General features: G+C 42.6%; 1 protein-coding gene across 2 annotated transcripts in view; it reads right to left on the minus strand.

The window, feature by feature from the left end:
• The window catches only part of DNER (delta/notch like EGF repeat containing), a 379,011-nt gene that overhangs the window by 198,819 nt on the left and 159,607 nt on the right, over positions 1–20,585 (minus strand). For both annotated transcript variants that reach the window (XM_002749868.6, XM_054258006.2), the window contains exon 5: positions 5,342–5,487. In XM_002749868.6, the coding sequence (XP_002749914.3) occupies positions 5,342–5,487 (146 nt within the window). The remainder of the gene's footprint in view (positions 1–5,341; positions 5,488–20,585) is intronic.

A 20,585-nucleotide genomic window follows, 5' to 3' on the forward strand; every position in this document is an offset into this window, starting at 1 on the left:
AGGGTGGAACTGGGGGTACAGGGGCTGTGAGGGGGCAGGGGGCAGACACTGAAGAGGCTGCTCATACATCAGCTATGGCGTATGTGTCACTGTGAACGAACCTTGAAACAGACAAGCCCAAGAAATGATAACTTACAGGGAGCCCTACAAAGGAGGCACATGCTTTTGGAACAGGAGAAAATAGACATAAGGCAGACATAGACCTGAAAGGACAGTGTCTCCCACCTTGGTCACTCTGGCTGTAGTACAAGGACAGTGCGTATTATCAAGCAATAGACAAAGTAGCTGGTTCGGGTCATTCATCATTTCCAATATACCAAACCCAACTGAAAGAACTCAGTCATAGGAAGAGTAGGGCTTCCCAGAGCTTCAGCCTTCAAATTCCAAAGGTAGAAGGAGATATCACAGAAGTCAGGTCTCAACAGCAATCAGAAATGCAAGAGCTTCTCTCAAAGACAGGCACATCCCTGGGCTCTAGAAGGCTTGAGGATGATGCCAGCTCAATCCTCTCTCAAAACAAAGTCTCAGTAGTCAGCTCTGGTATCTGATCCTAATAGAGGAAGGATGGTGGATTCCTAAGGTAAGAGATAGAGAGGTTTCTAGGGAGCATTCTCAGAATGGAGGCCTGGCCCCATTTGCCTATCAACCTAGGCCAGAGCCAACCAACAGGAAAACTATGGGATCATTACTGAACATTACATCACCGCCCAGCATTTATCTTTATTACTAACTCCATGTGGACTTTAAATGATTAACAACTTAATTCTTGGATGAAAAAAGGTTGTGCATGTCCTTTGGGGAGTCAGCAGGAAGGGGGAGATGAGAACCGTTTTTCGGAGGCCTCTGTTTTCAGAATGGTTGTCCACAATCTGCATGTGAATTTGGCATCAGAATCACCCTGCCGCCCACCAACAGGCATCCAAACCTGGGCAAAGGACCTGGAATATAATTTTTTTGCCAGGGGAAAACTTATCTCTGCAGGGAAGGGATTCAATTGGGTAGAAAGGGGGCAAGAGAGAATTAGAAGAATTCACCACCACCATCATGTGGTGGTGAATTTTATGTATCAACTTGTCTGTGCCACAGTGCCCAGATATTTGGTCAAATGTCATTCTGCATGTTTCTGTGAAGGTGTTTTTGGATGAGGTTCACACTTAAATCAGTACAGTTTAACATACCTACTGTTCCATTATTGGAACGCTAAGCCTGTGGGAGTTATTTATATCCTACTGCTCAAGGTCATTGCCAAGGTCTGATTATTCATGCATGCAAAAATTCAAAAAATTATATTCTCCAGAATAAATGGGTTAAGAGAAGCAGATCACCCTTCATAATGTGAGTGGCCTCATCCAATCGGTTAAAGACCCAAAGAGAACAGAAAGCTGACCTCCGCTACGCAAGAGGGAATTCTGCACATCAAGAGCCTCTGGACCCAAACTGCAACTCTTTCCTGAGTCTCCAGTCTATGGGCCTTCCCCATTAGATTCTGGACTGGCCAAGACACCACAATTGCATAAGCTACTTCCTTAAAACAAATCAAATATATAAGATTATTACCATAATTTCCTTAAATTCACTGAAGGGCAATACAGAATCAGCAAATCATATATATTTACATATATACATATATATACACATATATACATACACACACACACACACACATATATATATATACATAAAATCTCCATTCAATGGTCCTGTTTCTCCAGTGAATCCCAATACAAATTTCTTGACCTAGAGAGACACAGTCCATGGAATCTAATTTGGATCTAAAGAAGAATTAAGGTCTAAACCAACCAAGAGCCCCTCCTGATGCCCTGACACCCACTTTCAAGATAATTAAGGAGTCTATCACCAATAGGCAGCAGCTGGTAGCCTAACAACCTTGGTGACCAAGTTCAAAGAGAAATCCAAAGTTTTTTTCATAAGGAGAAGGAAAGATCAGAATCAACCCTTGGTAACACAAAAGTAGTTTTCAAGAACAGGGCGCTCCTTGCAGTGTTGACGTAAACGTTTATAAAGACCGTCCCCAAAGAGCAGCCAGCTTGAGCTTTGTCACAAGTCACCCATCAGCTCGGAATTGTGAAACATGCCCTAGCCCAAGTGCATCTGAGAGAAAAGAAATGAGTCCCATTACCACATGAAAGTGGGCTGGAAATAACAGAATTGCTTTTATTTTGATGGATGATCTAATAAAAAGACATAAAAATGATTAGAAACAATAAAATTAAATCACATAATACAGTTCTATTTGTTTTGTGTTATGGAGTGGATTCTTACATTGGGTGGAAGGTTGGACTATATAACTTCTAATTTTAGGAAACAGTAAAAAGAAAAAAAGACGCAATGACAGCAGTCTTTCATTGAGAGCAAGCTACTTTTAAGACACTGAAATGGCCATTGCAACAATCACAAAAAGTCACAGGAACCCAAGTAGATAAAAAAATAATTTTTCTATTTCCTCTGCTCCTGCCTTAGGGAGTTCAAGTCCCTTCAGACATTTCTCTAACATAACAATGCGCACCAAGGTGGTGCGTCTTAGAATGAAATCGACATGGTCATTTCAGCCTAATCATTTGCTTAGAGTCACTGAGGGGTAATAATAAGGCTCAGATAAGATTATTGCCACATTTTTCTTAAATTCACTGAAGAGCAATACAGAACCAACAAGAGCAGAGGCTTTACTAGAAACACCTGAGGTGGAGCTGGGAGGCAACCTCAGAAGGAGGAGGTGTTAGCTCAGAGACATTGGAAACTTTGAAGAAGCTGCTGCCCCTAATGGAGATGTGCTACCTTTGAAATGATCTGCTAAAACTAGTTTGGATTCTTCACCACGGCTTTTGAGTCACTTTTTTCACATTTGACAAGGCTAGTCAAGTTACCTGCCAGGTGCTAAACACCTCCCTCTATTGCCTTTTTAATGAGTCCATTCTAAGCTTCCAGGCAGAGCCTCCTAGCTAGAGCTTGCCTGCAGAGGAGCCCACAACATACATATGTTAAAATAACATGACGGTGGGGTGCAGTGGCTGAAGCCTGTAATCTCAGCATTTTGGGAGGCCAAGGTGGGAGGATCACGAGGTCAAGAGATTGAGACCATCCTGGCCAACATGGTGAAACCCCAACTCCACTAAAAATAAGCTGGGTGTGGTGGTGCGTGCCTGTATTCCCAGCTACTTGGGAGGCCGAGGCAGAAGAATCACTTGAACCCGGGACATGGAAGTTGCAGTGAGCAGAGATCGCACCACTGCACTCCAGCCTGGTGACAGAGAGAGACTCCGTCTCAAAAAATAAATAAATAAAATAACATGACAATCACCTTAGAGATTAAAAGTTTCTCCAGAAAAGCTACCCATAATAAAAGAAAGCTCACAACTGAATCTCAAGACTTTGTCAATCAAAAATTCTGGGTCCTCTGACAGGACATTTCTGTTGTGCCAATATTAACTTTTTCAGAACTGATCAGACCTCAGAATTATTCACTGGGAGTGAGTTGCCATGGGGAAGGATCTGTGTGTCTCCTCCTCTCCATAGGCTCACCTGGGAGGCAGGAAGGACTGCCCCCCTCCACCCCATGCCAGTGGCTTTTCTTAGTCTCCCACCCTTCCTCTCTTCTGGTACCTCCTTATCAAATACGTTCTCCTTGGCTTCCTCTTCTTTTCTCCAGTGATTTTACCCCTCCCTAGCCATGACTGTCATAGAAAAACACTGAGTGTCCTTCACACTTTTTCCCCATAAAGTATGTTGATACATGAGGCTTCTACTCAGGAAGAAGAGCAGATGGGTCCAAACTGGCAGAGACAGGAGGGCACAGGATATAAAGGGTGGGCTTGGCCTCCTGGAAGGATCCCCCTGGTGCTGCACCTCCTGGCCTCACTTCAGTGGCTCTCCTCAATCCCAGAAGCAGGGAGAGTGTGGGCTTTGATGTCCATTTGTGTTATTATTCAAAGATATAGCAGAAATGATTACTTCCACCACTCTCTCGCGTTCCTGACCACATTCTGCCTCCTCCAGGGAATATCACAGGGAAAAATGCTATATACTTTTATTTATTCACTTATTTTTTGAGACAGAATTTCACTCTTGTTGCCCAGGCTGGAGTGCAATGGTGCCATCTCGGCTCACTGCAACTTCTGCCTTCTGAGTTCAAGTGATTCTCCTGCCTCAGCCTCCCAAGTAGCTTGGATTACAGACGCCCACCACCACAACCGGCTAATGTTTTATATTTTTAGTAGAGACAAGGTTTCACCATGTTGGCCAGGCTGGTCTCAAACTCCTGACCTCAGTGATCCAACTGCTTTGGCCTCCCGAAGTGCTGGCATAACAGGTGTAAGCCACTGCACCCGACCAGAAAATGCTATATTTAAGCAGCTGCAATATTATAGCTAACAGGAAAATCACAGGTTTTCCAAGATGACAAGAACAGTACTTGAAAGCTTCTCCCAATATTCCATCAGTCCTATTTCTCCGACTTGTCAAAGTCCACACCACTAGTACCCAATGTGCTGACCTTCCCACAAGAAAGCATCACCAGAGAAAATTTACCTGTCTCAAAAATCAGTCTCACAACAAACCATGCTCTTTTGGGGTTTGTGAATCCACTGTTACTGAACATTAAGTCCAATAGAAATATCTGTATAACTAGAGAAGAAAATAAAGAAAAGGTGCTGGAGATAGATGTGGCAAGTGGTGAGGGGAACAGATGTCCCCTGATGGACCAGGTCCCTTCGTGAGGTATGTGAGGTATGAAGTCTTCCTTGTCAGAGATCTTCAGATGGACCCTGGAGTCCACCCGCAAAAACGTTTTAAGGAAGTTCAAGGCCAGGTGCAGTGGCTCATGCCTGTAATCCCAACATTTTGGGAGGCTGAGGCAGGTAGATCCCTCGAGGTCAGGAGTTTGAGACCAGCCTGGACAACATGGTGAAACTCCATCTGTATTAAAAATCCAAAAATTAGCTGGACACAGTGGGACATGCCTGTAATCCCAGCTACTCAGGAGGCTGAGACAGAGGAATCGCTTGAACCTAGGAGCCAAAGGTTGCAGTGAGCCGAGATCACGCCACTGCACTCCAGCCTAGGTGACAGAGCGAGACCCCTTCTTAAAAACAAAAAAGAATTTATATATCAAGTTGGCTTGATATGGATCGAGAGATAGAGGGATAGATAGATAGATGACAGATAACAGACATAGATAGATAGATAGATAGATAGATAGATAGATAGATAGATAGATCGATAGATCAAGGATGAAAGGGGTGAGAACACATATATACTTATGTATTTATCCAGGTAAATATTCATGTAGATGTGTGTATTTACAAGCTACCAGACATCCCCTTACCTCTGACGGCTTCGTGGTGCATTTTCCTTTTCCTGAACACTCCAAGTCATTTGCGTGGCTCTCCCCAGGCACACAGGTGCTGACCTTCACCACCAGAGTTAAGCGCAAAGCCACAATAGACTTAGTAACAGAATCATTCACAAAACCTGAAAGAAAATGAGACAAAAGGAAACTGTCAAGTGTCTCCTTTTTAAAGGCAGTGTGTTGAAAGCTCTACCAACAACCTTTCTACAAGACTATGAATTTAGTGTAGGCAGCACCTAAGTCTGACAGAACAAATGAAGTGAGGCACAGGAATAAAGCACATGACCACCATCCACTCAGACCTCAGGGCTTTGGGGCAGGCTGGCCCTCCCGAGCCTCACGAGAAACACCTAAGGCCAAGCAAAACCAGCACCGAGCACGTGAGCCACCACCTCAGATCCTTCCGCTCTGCCCCCACCCTTGCCCTCTGAGGGCTGCTTTGTCTCTCAATTCCATCCCTGTGTTGGCATCTTAGAATTCAATCTCTGCTTGTGAACCCCAGGCTTCTCCCAAAGAGCAGCTTGCGCACATTACCCAAGTCCTCCTCCTCCTGGCTACTTCAGAGTCACGAGCGCTGGAAATCCTCGAAGGCCCCACCCAGTGATCACATGCCCTAGTCTCAGTCTCCTTGGAGTGGGCAAGCAGCATGGGCACACATTCTCTGTTGGGTTTACTGATAATCAGCAAGATATTCATCTTACTCGATCACCAGTCTGACTGCACAGTATCAAGTTAAGCTATACAGTTTTAGCCAGCTAATAAAATGGGACTGATCATAGTTGAATATGGACTGCAGTATCACTGACATGCCATATTCATCACCGGATGCCTTTATGTCCTAGGGCAGCTATTCATACATAGTAGGTAGCAATAAATATGGAATAAATAGATAAATAAACATAGCCTCTAACTGGAGAGGAGAAATAAATACTGTAAGTGCTTTTCCATCAATGATTAAATTATTTTCACTAAGTGAGCATTTATTCTAATATGAACATTCATTTGCATCTAATTTCTAATTTTAAAACAAAATATCAAAACTCATGAATATGATTTTTAAAAGTTTCATCTGCTCTGTCAAGAGCAAAAGTTTAAAAGTCTCAACATTATGAAGCCATATTCATAGATAGTTTTATAATAAAAGATTTTTAAAACCAAGGGAGTTACTAAGGAGTCAGTGGGGAAAAGATAGAGAAAATAATTTATTCTAGGGCAACTGAAATGAGCTCCATTATCAAAAAAAGGAGTATATTTGGATCCCTCACACCTCACACTATACAAAAGTAAATCTAGATGGCATAAAAGAGCTAAATGAGAACCAAAAACCTTTAAAACTTCAAGCAGAAAATATAGGGGGATATTTCATTGATCTGAAGGCAGAGGATTTATTAAGATGCAAAATAACCATAAAGAATAATCAATTTAACTTTACTCGACTTTAAATTATACATACATGGCTACCATAAAAAAAGATAGTAGACAAGACACAGGCTTGAAAATAAAATTTATAACGCATATAACCAGCAAATGCTTAGCTGTCAGAATATATGAAGAATTCTTTTTGCAAACTGCTTTTTTCTCAACGTTATTTATATTTGTATAAATATTGAAATCTATGAAGCATTAAGAAACACTGTTATGGCCAGGCGCAGTAGCCTGTCTCGCTCTGCTGCCCAGTTGGAGTGCAGTGTGGCAATCTCAGCTCACTGCAACCTCCGACTCCTGGGTTCACGTGATCTCCTCCTGCCTCAGCCTCCCAAGTAGCTGAGATTACAGGCACCCACCATCATGCCTCTATAATTTTTGTATTGAGGTGGTGTTTTACCATGTTGGCCTGGCTGATCTTGAACTCCTGACCTCAAGTGATCTGCCTGTCTTGGCTTCCCAAAGTGCTGGGATTATAGGCATGAGCCACTACACCAGCCTATAATATTTTATTTCTTTATTAATAATACATAGAGCAAATACTGTAAAACATTTACTAAATCTTGTGTACAATGAAATCTTATATTCATTTCCAGAGTTTTATGCTTTTTTTGAGACAGAGGCTCACTCTGTGGCCCAGGCTAGAGTGCAGTGGCATAATCTTGGTTCACTGCAATCTCCACCTCCCAGGTTCAAGTAATCCTCGTGCCCCACCCTCCCAAGTAGCTGGAATTACATATGTGCGCCACCACACCCAGCTAATTTTTGTAGTTTTAGTAGAGACAGGGTTTCACCATGTTGGCCAGGCTGGTCTCAAACTCTTGGCCTCAAATGATCCTCCCGCCTCAGCCTCCCAAAGTCCTGGAATTACAGGCATAAACCCCCATGCCTGGCCAATGTTATGCATATTTTAAATATTCTATAACCAAATATTTTGTTTAGATTATTATAGTTCAGGCATCACAACTGCAAACAGGCTTTGACTGGTTAGAAAAAATATTAATATCCTGAAATCTAGAATACACAGTCCCAAAATGACTTTGTGGTCACCTTCTTTACACATTTCCTCACCATTTGTTCTTATAAGTACGTTGCACTAAACAATAATAATTAACTGGATAGAAACAGAGCCCATGCTGGTTCACCTTGCTTGTATGGTACCTACTATCACTTCATTAACTGATGGTCACATAAGAACTTGCTGCTTCTGTTGACAACAAATTAGCAAAACTTCCAAATATTTTCAATGTTCTCCATTTAGAATTCCTTGCACACGGAGGTGCTGCACATTCCTAAGCCTATTATCACAGGTTTACTCAAAGTATTGCTTGACACAGTCAGGTTCACTTTTCACACTTTTAAAGAGATGGGTATTTTGAGAAATTTGGCTTAAAACGTCAAGACAGACTTCCTACATTGTTTCCTTTTTCATACTTCTTTTAAAAGTTTTCAGCCAGGTGTGGTGGCTCGTGCCTATAATCCCAGCACTTTGGGAGGCCAAGGCGGTTGGATCACCTGAGGTCAGGAGTTCGAGACCAGCCTGACCAACAGGAAAAACCCCATCTCTACTAAAAATACAAAATTAGCTGGGCGTGGTGGCATGAGTCTGTAATCCCAGCTACTCAGGAAGGCTGAGGCAGGAGAATTATTTGAATCTGGGAGGTGGAGGTAGTGGTGAGCTGAGATCACGCCATTGCACTCTAGACTGGGCATCAAGAGTGAAATTGTCAAGAAGAAAATGTTTTCATAAATGTAAGACTCCTCTCATGGCCTCTCAGCTATTTCTGTTTGTCTTTTCTGTTTGTTGTACATCTTTTGGGGAAGATATAAAAATGATATCACAAATATCTACAACAACTAAAAATCCTTCTGAAAACAGACTGAGTCTCTAAAAAGATTATTAGGAAGTCCCTACCTTAAATAAGTATGTATAGGCTGGGCACAGTGGCTCACGGCTGTAATCCCAGTACCTTGGGAGGCCAGGGCACCCACCACTGGAGGATGTTGCTATGGTTTGGCTGTGTCCCCAGTTTCATCTTGAATTGTTGTTCCCATAAGCCCCATGTGTGGTGGGAGGGACCCAGTGGGAGGTGATTGAATCAGGGGGTGGTTACCCTCATGCTGTTCTTATGATAGTGAGCAAGTTCCATGAGATCTGATGGTTTTACAAGGGGCTCTTCCCCCGTTTTCTCAGCACTTCTACTTGCTGCCACCATAGCAAGAAGGACATATTTACTTTCCCTTCCGCTATGATTGTAAGTTTCCTGAGGCCTCCTGTGGAACCGTGAGTCAGTTAAACCTCTTTCCTTTATAAATTACCCAGTTTCGGGAATGTCTTTGTAGCAGTGTGAAAACTGACCAATACAGGTGGGGTTCTCTTAAATTGGGATCCATACCGCCATCTGCCTATACTGTTTTGTGTGGCTTTGAGCCTATATATTTGCTCCCAGGAGCTTCAGAAGCTAGGTCTAGAATACCAAAGGAGAGGAGCAAGACCCCATCTTCTCCTTCATCTGGGCAGAGGATTATAAAAAGCTATTGTCCCAAACTTGCAACAAGGCCACCTGGATGAAATCAATTGCTGTAGCCATGTGCTTTGGAAATGCACCAATGCATGAAGAACCACCAGGGTTACCTCATCTAGGCCACTGCATGCTAGAGGTAAGAGAGAGTCGACACCCACCATCTACCATGCTAAACAGGGGCCATCCTGTGGCAAAAAATAAAGCAGGCTTTGAATTGAGGAACAAAAGGAATCTGCACCCTCTGGATGGGATTCTGAGGTGCAGTGATTCCTGGAGATCCCTTTAGTGCCAAGGGGTTGACACAAGTCTGATGAGGTCCTCTAGCTCTCAGAACTGCTTACAATAGCCATGGTCAGTTGACCTCTGGGTTATACCTGCGTATTTCTTGGGCATTCAGTGAAGTCTTGTTAAAGCTAAGCCAGGTCCCCACATTCTATGCAGAATTAGGGAGAGAGAAGTCAGAAAAAAGTCCACTTATATATGGAGAGAAAAAAGCCCAGCAAAGATGTCATCTCATGAGCATTAGGCAGAGGAACACAGTGGAGCAGTGGAGGCAAGACCAAGGACAGGGGTAAGACCAAAGATGGAAGAAACCGAAGACTAAAAATTGGTGAAGGGAGACCAACAAGGAAGAGCCCGAGGAACCGTGCCAAATAAGAACCTGACATGTCCGGCCTGCCCATGCTGGCTGCCATGCCAGGGCAGGTGGGTTCCCACGTGGCTCAGGTGCCCCAGGCAAACACCCTGTGAAAAGCTACAGGTTCCTCCGTACTTCAGCCTCTACTGCATATGCCAGTTTCTCCTGTGGGCCACGTACTGGCTGAGAAAACAGAGACTGCCAATGACAACTCTATTCATAATTGTCTAGCGTTTATCTCAGGCCTGTGAGGTCCCTCAAATCCCATCACTGAGGCTTCGGAAAACAATATTTACCCTGATTCTCCTTGGGACAGAGGAAGACATGGCTATGGCTTTAACCAGCAACATATGATTAACACCTCAAGTATCTGGGAGAAACGTTCCCCCATTACCCATAAAAGGTACTAAGACAATGTTCTGGAAATGCATTTAAGTAGGAATAATAGCCCAAATAAGCTGACCAAAGAATTTATCTTCAAAACTAAGACGCCTTTCAAAATACACCTGGACACAGGCATAAAGTGAGACTCTCTCAGGGAATGGGACAATATAGTTACCCTGCACTTAATGTCCCAGGGAGCATCTGGAGACAGTATATCTGCGAAGTCTTACATCAATGTCAGGAATGCTTGTATTTTGCTTGTTTTTGTGTTTTGAGATGAAGTCTTATTCTGTCACCCAGGCTGGAGTGCTATGGCACAGTCTCAGCTCACTGAAACCTCCACCTCCAGGCATAAGAATTCTCCTGCCTCAGCCTCCCAAGTAGCTGGGACTACAGACATGTGCCGTGCCCAGCTAATTTTTTTGAATTTGAATATTTTTTGTAGAGATGTGTTAGTCAGGATGGTCTCAATCTCCTGACCTCATGATCTGCCTGCCTCAGCCTCCCAAAGTGCTGGGATTACAGGTGTGAGCCACAGTGCCTAGCCACCAGGAATGTTTTTAACAGGCAAAAGATGGATTCAAAAAAGCAGTATGAAGTTCAATCCAGCCAGGCATGTGACTCACACCTGTAATCCTAGCACTTTGGGATGCTGAAGTTGGGAGTATCACTTGAGCTTAGGAGTTCAAGACCAGCCTGGGTGAAACATGGTCCCTACAAAAAAAATTTAAAATGGCTGGGCACAATGGCTCATTCCCATAACCCTAGCACTTTGGGAGTCCAAGGCAGGCAGATCACTTGAGGCCAGGAGTTTTAGACCAGCCTGGCCAGCATGGTGAAACCCCATCTCTACTAAAAATAATTAGCAGGGCATCATGGAGTGTGCCTATAATTCCAGCTACTTGGGAGGCTGAGGCACGAGAATCACTTGAACCTGGGAGGCAGAGGTTGCAGTGGGCAATCGTGCCACTTCACTCCAGCCTGGGTGACAGAGTAAGATTCCATCTAAAAAAAAAATTAGCTGGCCGTGGTGACACACACACCTGTAGTCCCAACTACTCAGGAGGATCACCTGAGCCCAGGAAGGGGAGGCTGCAGTGAGCTATGATTGTTCCACAGCACTCCAGCCTGGGTGACAGACTGAGACCCTGAGAAAAGAAAAGAAAAAGGGGAGGAAAAGAGGGAAGGAGGGAAGGAGGGAAGGAGGGAAGGAAGGGAGGAAGGGAGGGAGGGAGGGAATTAATTCATGGGCAGCAAGGTCGTGATAGGAGATTAATAAAAGTCAAAGTGAGTGGAAACATTCCTCAACTTCAAGTAGAGCATTAGGAGACAAATGTCTCTTGATGCCTTAGTAAAGAGGCACCACAGGGCCGACACAGAATGGCATTTTATGCCCTTAGAGAACTAGCTGCCTTCTTCCTAAGATTTTTTACTGAAAACTTTATTTAAACTGGCTTTGGGAAGTAACAAAATTAACTATTTAAGCAAAAATGTATCTTCTGTGGTGATTTCTACTTCCTCTGCTATGGTCAGGAACCATGTAGACACCTTACACCTCTCCCAGCCGCCTTTCACATCTTGTTTACCCCAACTCTGTAAAGATTTCCACAATTCTCCCTTTGTGTGGAATTCTCCCCCTTCTTCCAGTCTTACAGCCATTGAGATCCAGCTCAGAGCCCACCTTATTGATGAGCTTTTCCTCCATATTCCAGCCCACTCTCAGCTCTACCATGTCTATCTGTGCTCAGGCATAAAATATCACATACTGTTCCTCGTCATTTTGCATGTTGGGTGGCTCCTTATACCACCGTTACTGAAGCTTTCTTGATGGCAGGGGACAAGTCTTAGAGAAGTGGTGAGTAGGAAGTCAAAATACAGGTACATTAACAGCCAGAGCAGCAAAGACAATTCCCAAATAAAAGTGTTTAAATTGTATCATCCAATATGTCCACTTTCAAGAACAGCAATCATTTTGATGTACAAATTCAGTTTACAAAAAAAAAAAAAAAGCTTACCAACTGGTGATTACCTTTGATAGAGAAATGGAGCCTGCTAGAATGTTGGAAGTTACGGTTCTTATTCCAAGTGACAGTTTGACACATAAAACAATAAAGATTAAATCAGATATCAGTTATTATTAAGGTATTTTCATACCTTTGCTTTGTTCTCTAGTTTCACATTAAATTATTTTTTTAAGATCCATACCATAAGAGATGATACAGATCTTAAAATGCTCACTAAGCATTTAGACCACATAACAGTCTAAAATGATATAGACAAGGCTTTCTTCCAATGATTAGTTTTAAAGTTCCATTCAGCTATTATACTTAACCAGCAATAATGCCAATGAATATGAAGTTAAAAATATACAAGGTATAGTTTTCTAGATAATTTGCTTCCATTTCCTTGATGAACACTTACTGAACTCACATCCACCAACGAGACAACCTTGTAGATTCTAAGGTTACAAAGGTAAGTCACCCTTGGTTTCTGCCACTCCAAGCTTTCAGGCAAAAGCCATAGTTCTTAACTAGTGTTGAAATTAGTAGCTTGAAAATCTTTCAAGAGCTTTTTCAAAGTCTGTATTTTCAAGCCCCAAAACAAGTGATTCAGAATCATCTTGGATGGATCCTTGGTGGGCAAGTTTTCATGAAAAATGCCCTAAGTAATTCTAATTCTGATGTGTGCTTCTGGTTAAGAACCACTGGTCTGGGACAAAAACTAATCTAAATCACATGAGTGATTCCTATTATTAAAGTAGCAATCACTTCGAATTAAAGGCAACCTTATGCACACCTAAAATTAGCATATTTTACTCATCTATTTTTGAAATCTAGGTGATGCCATCTTTAGACAAAATTGATGCTCACGAGTTCATCATAAGTCTCTGAAGTTCTTTTTTTTTTGAGACAGAGTTTCCCTCTTGTTACCCAGGCTGGAGTGCAATGGCACTATCTCAGCTCACCGCAACCTCTGCCTCCTGGGTTCAGGCAATTCTCCCACCTCAACCTCCTGAGTAGCTGGGATTACAGGCACACGCCACCGTGCCCAGTTTATTTTTTGTATTTTTAGTAGAGACGGGGTTTCACCATGTTGACCAGGATGATCTCGATCTCTTGACCTCGTGATCCACCCACCTTGGCCTCCCAAAGGGCTGGGATTACAGGCTTGAGCCACCGCGCCCGGCCTTAAGTCTCTGAAGTTCTTAGAGACAACTCTGAAAAAGGTTTCTATATTAGCTTTATTTGCTTATTAAGACTGTATTTTGGTTGTCAAATCTGTTCATAGATGATTAAAGAAATCAGCCTTTGCAACAGTGTGTCACACATTCCCACGTAACTCCTAATTGTCTTACCTAATCCCCTAAAGTGGATCAACAGGACAAGCATGTTATTTGCAGCAATGTACCGTTCACACAATGAGAGCAGTGGCTGGGGCTCCTTCAGGTAAAAATGTAATTTCAGTAAGTTGTTTGTACCTCCCTTCGATCATATCTAGGGGGAAAATGCCTGTATTTTCTCGTAATGAAAAGTAATACTGTCCGATTTAACTTTCATCAAACTGCAGCTAGGTCAGAAGCAAAGTAGCTCTCAGGAAATTCCACATGCCACGAGCAGGAACTGTGCCCCTTACAAAGGGGCTGCAGGAAGAATCTGAAATGAAATAGAATTCATTCAAAAGAAGGCAGTTCCTCGGAGCTTTATAAAAGAGTGATCATTTGAGAGTTGTTGAAAAGCCAGTGAGAGTTCTTTGACACAGCACTCAAACTGATAGACACTTTCAACACACTACACGAGAAATGCAGAGCACACGCTCACTCTCTCTCTTCTCTTCCTTAACGGTAAGAAGTCAATATACGTAGCATAGTTGCGGCTGCATAGAGGTCTGTATAGAAAGGCTTGTCTTCATATTCAGAATTCTAAGATCCACAGGCCAACTAATCAGAGACAGAAACTGGTAAGCAACGAGAATGACAGTCTGGATGCATTTACGAAGCTGTTTGAGAATGGGCGTTTGTCAACACCTGCTCTTTCATCGTCTTTTTAGGCTCAAGAACCAGTGCTGCATAGGAGGCAATGAAGGTGTCCCAATAAAGCCTGCTGTAAATTACAAGCAAGAAAGAGAAATAGAAAGAAGAGACATATAAAAGAAAGAAGAAGGGGCCAGGTGCGGTGTCTCACGCCTGTAATCCCAGCACTTTGGGAGGCCGAGGTGGGTGGATCACGAGGTCAAGAGATCGAGACCATCCTGGTCAACGTGGTGAAACCCCATCTCTATTAAAAATACAAAAAATTAGCTGGGCATGGTGGCACGTGCCTGTAATCCCAGCTACTCAGGAGGCTGAGGGAGGAGAATTGCCTGAACCCAGGAGGCGGAGGTTGCAGTGAGCCGAGATCGCACCATTGCACTCCAGCCTGGGTAACAAGAGCGAAACTCCGTCTCCAGGAAAAAAAAAAGAAATAAGAAAAGGCAAAAGAAGAGAGAGGAAAAGAGGAAGAAAGACTAAGCAGGGTGATGGGAAAAGAAAACCAAATCATAAGATAGATAGATACTGAGTGAGACAAAAAAGAAAGGGCGTGGGGGTTGGGGGGACTAAAACAGAAGAACAAAGTCGAAATGGAGGAAAGCAAATGAAGGCTTATTGTGGAAGGCTTAGTGTGGCAATTCCTCAAAGACCTAAAGACAGAAATACCATTCAACCCAGCAATCACGTTGCTGAGTATGTACCCAAAGAAATAGAAATCGTTCTATTATAAAGACACTTGCACGTGTGTGTTCATTGCAGTGCTATTCACAATAGCAAAGACATGGAATCAGCCTAAATGCCCATCAGTGATAAACTGGATAAAGAAAATGTGGTACATTTACACCATGGAATACCATGCAGCCATAAGAAGAATGAGATCAGGTCCTTTGCAGGGACATGGATGGAGCTGGAGGCCATTATCCTTAGCAAACTAACACAAGAACAGAAAGCCAAATACTGCATGTTCTCATTTATAAACGGGAGCTCAATGATGAGACTACATGGACACATCGAGGGGAACAACATACACTGGGCACTTTTGGAGGGTGGAGGGTGGGAGGAGGGAGAGGATCATGGAAAATAACTAATAGGCACACAGCTTCGTATCGTGTGATGAAATCATCTGTACAGCAAACCCCCATGACCCAAGTTTATCTATGCAACAAACATGCACTTATACCCCCAAACCTGAAATATAAGTTTTTTTTTAATGGAAAAAAAAGAAAGGCTTTCTGTCAAAAAAAATTCAAGGGTTCTTACACCTTTTGTTATAAAAGGCATTCTGTCATCTTCTGATTTTTATAACCTTATATTCCTCACTGCAACCGACAAAAAATACAAAATTAGAGTTATTTCAAAGTTTTTATAAAAAACATTTGGTTAAATCATAAGTGTATACAGTCTAAGTCTGTGATTCCAATTATGAGGCTGAAACACAGAGGCACTCTAAATGGACAGATGACGCAGTCCATGTAAGGACTGGGCTGAAGGATGGAGTTGGAGGGAGAGCAGTGTAGATGGCAGAAGAGCTGAGTCCATTCATTCAGTGTTCAACAGATGCTTGCTGAGCTCTAGGTAGGAGGTAGCATTTAGGTTGAGCCCTGAAGGCAAGAATGAGTCAGCAAGAAGAGCTGGGGAGGTCAGTGTGTCAGATAGAGTTCCAGTGACCAGTATCTTAGCTGAGGACAGAGAAGCAGGAGGAGCCAGATCACAACGGGTCTTATGAACCTTAGTGAAGATGTGGATTCCTTGCCAAGCACTATGGAAATCCACTGAAGAGTTTTAAGCAGGAGACTAACAACACATGATTGGTGCATTTTCAAAGACCACAAACCACAAAGAACAAACAAGACTTTCATATGGATTGGCTGTGAGGTATGAGGGAAGGGAAGAAATTACACACAGTTTAAGCAACTTCGTGGGGGCGTGGTAGTAGCTAAGAGAGTCAAGATTTCCATGGTTAACATACTAAATTGGAGAGACCGCCAAAGGAAGCATTCAAGTTGGTGGTTTGACGTAGAACATGGGTAGTTAGAAACATCAGGGCTGAAGATTTCAGTGTGGCACCCATCTGACTATGGGTGGTATGAAAACCACTAGGACAGGGAAAGTGCACTTAGGGAGAGAACAGAGGGTGACAAGACCCAGAACCAAGCTCTACAGTCTGACAGCCATAATCTTAACAGTCTGGCCTAGATATCAGACCATTGTCATACTAGAAAAATCAACTAAAACATAAATATCTTTATGATTTTCCCAATGCAGAGTTATAAGAAAAGACAAGATCTCTGTGACCCGAAGAACATAAACAGCTTCAAGGGGTCAGACTTTCCGCAGTGTTAGCATGGAAGAGGAAGACTTTGGTCCACGAGCAAGAAGAAAAGTCTCCAGGAACTACACAGCTCAACTCAACATTTAGATGCTGGAGGAAAAAAGAGAGAAGAAAGGGAAGGAAGGAGGGATGAGGAAAAATGACAGTGCTGGACTTGAGATGTTCACTTCTATTTGCTACACAACTGGGTGATTTCCCTAATGAGTTTAAAACTGTAATGAAGGGAAACCATCTCCAAAGATTATCCAGGGATCTGTTAGCACCCTCGAGTAACTGGTTATCATGACAAAGAAAAGTTGGGTTTCTTTCTCTCTCCCTCCATTTCCACTCCCCTCCCTCCCTGCTCCCCTCACACACAAATAACCACTCTTGCTCTGCTCTTGCCCACAACTCCAAGCTGTGCTCATTAGGATGGCAATGAAATGTTCTGCCATCATTGTGGCCCTTTTAAAATCAATACTTTGCCAAGCCCACCTCCTTTGGTGCAAATACAAAGCTGAGAGCAACCAAAAGGGGCTCCAGTCATTATCTCCAGAATGAAGCGGTCAAGCATCAGTGGAAGCACAAAACGCTGGGCTTCAGGCCATTACCTGTTTGTTTTACTGCTTGTCTCCTTCAATATTAACACATAAGGGTCTTAAATGGACTTTGTAGTTAACACCTCATTGGGATTAATAGCAAATGGGATTTGCTTTTCTCACTTCAGTCATTTGGCTAAAGACCATTTTCTTTCCTGTTAAAAGGAAAGCATACGTGGAAAATAGAAATTCTGACCATAAATACTTGAGCAGTAGGTGTTGGAAACAGATTGTGCCGAGTTTTCCTATTAAGACTCAACAAGTCATTTGGCACAAACCAATAACCTGTAAACATTGTTCACAGTCCACAAAGTCCCATGGCTGGCACCAGATAGGCATGAAAGGTTTGCAATGTCACAGATTCCACCCCTAGATGGAGACCCAGGGACTTCGCATTAACTCGGGCATGGGGAAGGCAAGCACCTGCGATCCCACATCTTACTCCTCAGAGGCAGGGGTGAAACAGCACACCTGTGCCAACTCCCTCAGAAGGTAGGATGAGGTCGGTGCAAAGCTAATAAGCCGGTCGGGATCCCCCTGGATTTGTGACTCAATACTTGTGGGCTGGGAAACAAAACTGGAGAAATAAATCATCTTTTGACAATGTCAGGCCAGGTGCAAAAATTGCTCGATGCTGAGAGCAAACTTGAGCCAGGACCCAGTCCAGAGCAGCAATGATTACACAAGGCTTACTAACATACCTCAGCTGTGTGGACTCAGCTGTCCTTCCATTACAACTAAGTAGAACACAGTCCAAACCAGGAGGTAAAGGGTGGGGACATTAAATAAGCATTTAAAAAAGTGTCCCCACACCTATGGACTATCACAGTTATGCCTCATTCACTGAAGAATGTCACTTGCCTGGTCACACAAACCATCCCAGGATTTCATTTACAGTCTTCACTTTTGCGGAAAAAAAAAAAAAAAAAACTCTTAAAAATTTCCATCCAAAAGTTATTTGTGATTTGTTTGCTTGCTTAGAAGGCAAGTTTAGATGCTTAAAAGAGCCAATCACTTTTTGGAACATTGACCCATACAGAATCTCTCATTTTCTCTGGGTTCCTAAGTAAGGTATAGCCAAAAATGCTTTCCAAATTAGAAGACACAGTGGTGCATCCCAGCAACAGTCCGAATATTTTTACCTTTGTCACTCATATAAACCATCAGGTAGATTATACCTAGTCAAATGATTACGAAAATTACATATTAAGTAATATCATTTGCTCTAGGGAAAAACATTGTAGAGATAATGTGATGATATTCTAGCAAACATACAACCAACTTGCTGTCACCTGAAGATAGACTGACTTTTCTCAACTAACTGTCAAATAGTGATCCTTAACAACTACTGTCCTACTTCGTCAGCCTCTCAGGTACACTCTATTCATTCAGCAGACAAAATGCTAAAACTTATTTAATATCAAAATATAGGCCTAAAAAGTGAACAAAAAAAAAATCACTCTCCTATATTGAGAGTCCTTCCTAGACTGACATTCTACACTTTTCCAAAAGAAATTTCTATTCCCACAGTAAAGCGTCATTGGCCACAGTGCTATATTTCTGTTTAACATTTGTTCAAGATAGTATTCACCCTACCACACTCCTCTCTCCATTAGTATTATACTAAAGTATATTATCCTAAGTCAAATCATTTGTCCCAGTTGAATATTTGAACTGTGGGAATAACCACTAATTGCCTACTGATATCCATTCTCCTCACGTGCTATAATAATGGAATGTGGAGTTTTTGCTGTGAACTGGGCCACCCAGCTAGAGTACATTTCTCCTCAGTGACCAGTGAAACCAAGTACAACAATGCTGTGTTGTACGTTTACAAGGACCGAGTATGTGCCCCTTCCTATTGGCTAAAATGCCAAAGTGTCGGTGACAGCTGGGATAGCCAGTTTGCATCCAGAGATGGAATCTGTGTGTTGAGAGTACACGAGTGTCCTCCATTGGTCCTAGACCAACTACCTCTTGATGGTAACAGGGGGAAGAAATGAACTTGTAGCTTGTTTAAGCCACTGTACTTGAGGTCTCTCTATTACAACAGCTTATCCTGTTCCCTAAACAATACAGGCCTGTAAATGAATCACACAAAATTCCTCATGAGCCACATCCCATCACCTCTGCCATCTGGCCCAGATGGAATCACCATTAGCTACTACGTAGAGTCATAAACACAAAATACTAACTCCATCACATCCCCTTCTCCATCCTCTGCCTTAGTAGTGGCAAAGCAGGGTAGTCGTCAAAATGCTCACTTTATATTGAATAGGGAGCAGGGGGAGCATCAAGTTAGCAAAAGTATCTAATGTCATTCCTCTGATTATATAGGGATACATGAAATATGCATATAAACATGTATATTCTATAATTTGATTTTTAACACTTTACGTATTCTGTATAGAGTATGTTTCACATCACAAAAGTAGTAATTGCCTACAATATCCATTCATTAATTTATAATTAATGAATGCTTCCTGATTAGTAGCTTTACTATGAAAATTTAAATGAGATAACAGGATCCTGTGCTCATACAAGGGTAATGGAAAGATGACACCAGGCTCTGCCACCATATGGCCTGAGTTCTCAACAGCTCTGTGACTTTGAGAGAGTTTGTTATACCCTTCATGCCTTAGATTATTTCTTTCTAAAATACAAATAATAGCACTATCTATTTCCTGGGATGGTGGTTATGATTAAAGGTCTTAATATCAGCATAGTTTTTAGGAAAGTGCAAACATTACATAAGGACACTATAAATCATCACTGACATCATCATCGTCCTCACCCCATAACCATCAACATCATCACCCCATCTATAGCAGGTCCTAAGAGGAACTTTGAATTATTATAAGTCTCAGGAATAAGATCACCATCATCATCCACATCATCACCCCATCACCAGCAACATCAGTAACCAACATGTATTTAAAATGGAGTCCTGGCTTATTGCGTGTGGGTGGCTGTAATGAACGACCATAGACTGATGGCTTTAAAACAAAGGAAATGCGCTGCTCACAGATCTAGAAGCTGGGAAATACAAGCAGGAAGATGATGGTCATCTTCTCACTGTATCCTTACATGGCAGGAGAAGTGATGGAGCTCTCTGGGGTCTCTTTCCCATTTAGGGCACTAATCCTATTTATGAGGGCTCTGCCCCTGTGACCTCATCACGTCTCAAAAGCCCCAGCTGCAAACACTCCTTGTATCGGGTATTAGGATTTCAACATACCAATTTGGGGAGGACATAAAAACTCAATCTATAGCAGGTCCTAAGAGGAACTTTGAATTATTATAAGTCTCAGG

The sequence above is a fragment of the Callithrix jacchus genome, chromosome 6 (assembly GCF_049354715.1).
Source record: "Callithrix jacchus isolate 240 chromosome 6, calJac240_pri, whole genome shotgun sequence".
NCBI lineage: Eukaryota > Metazoa > Chordata > Mammalia > Primates > Cebidae > Callithrix > Callithrix jacchus.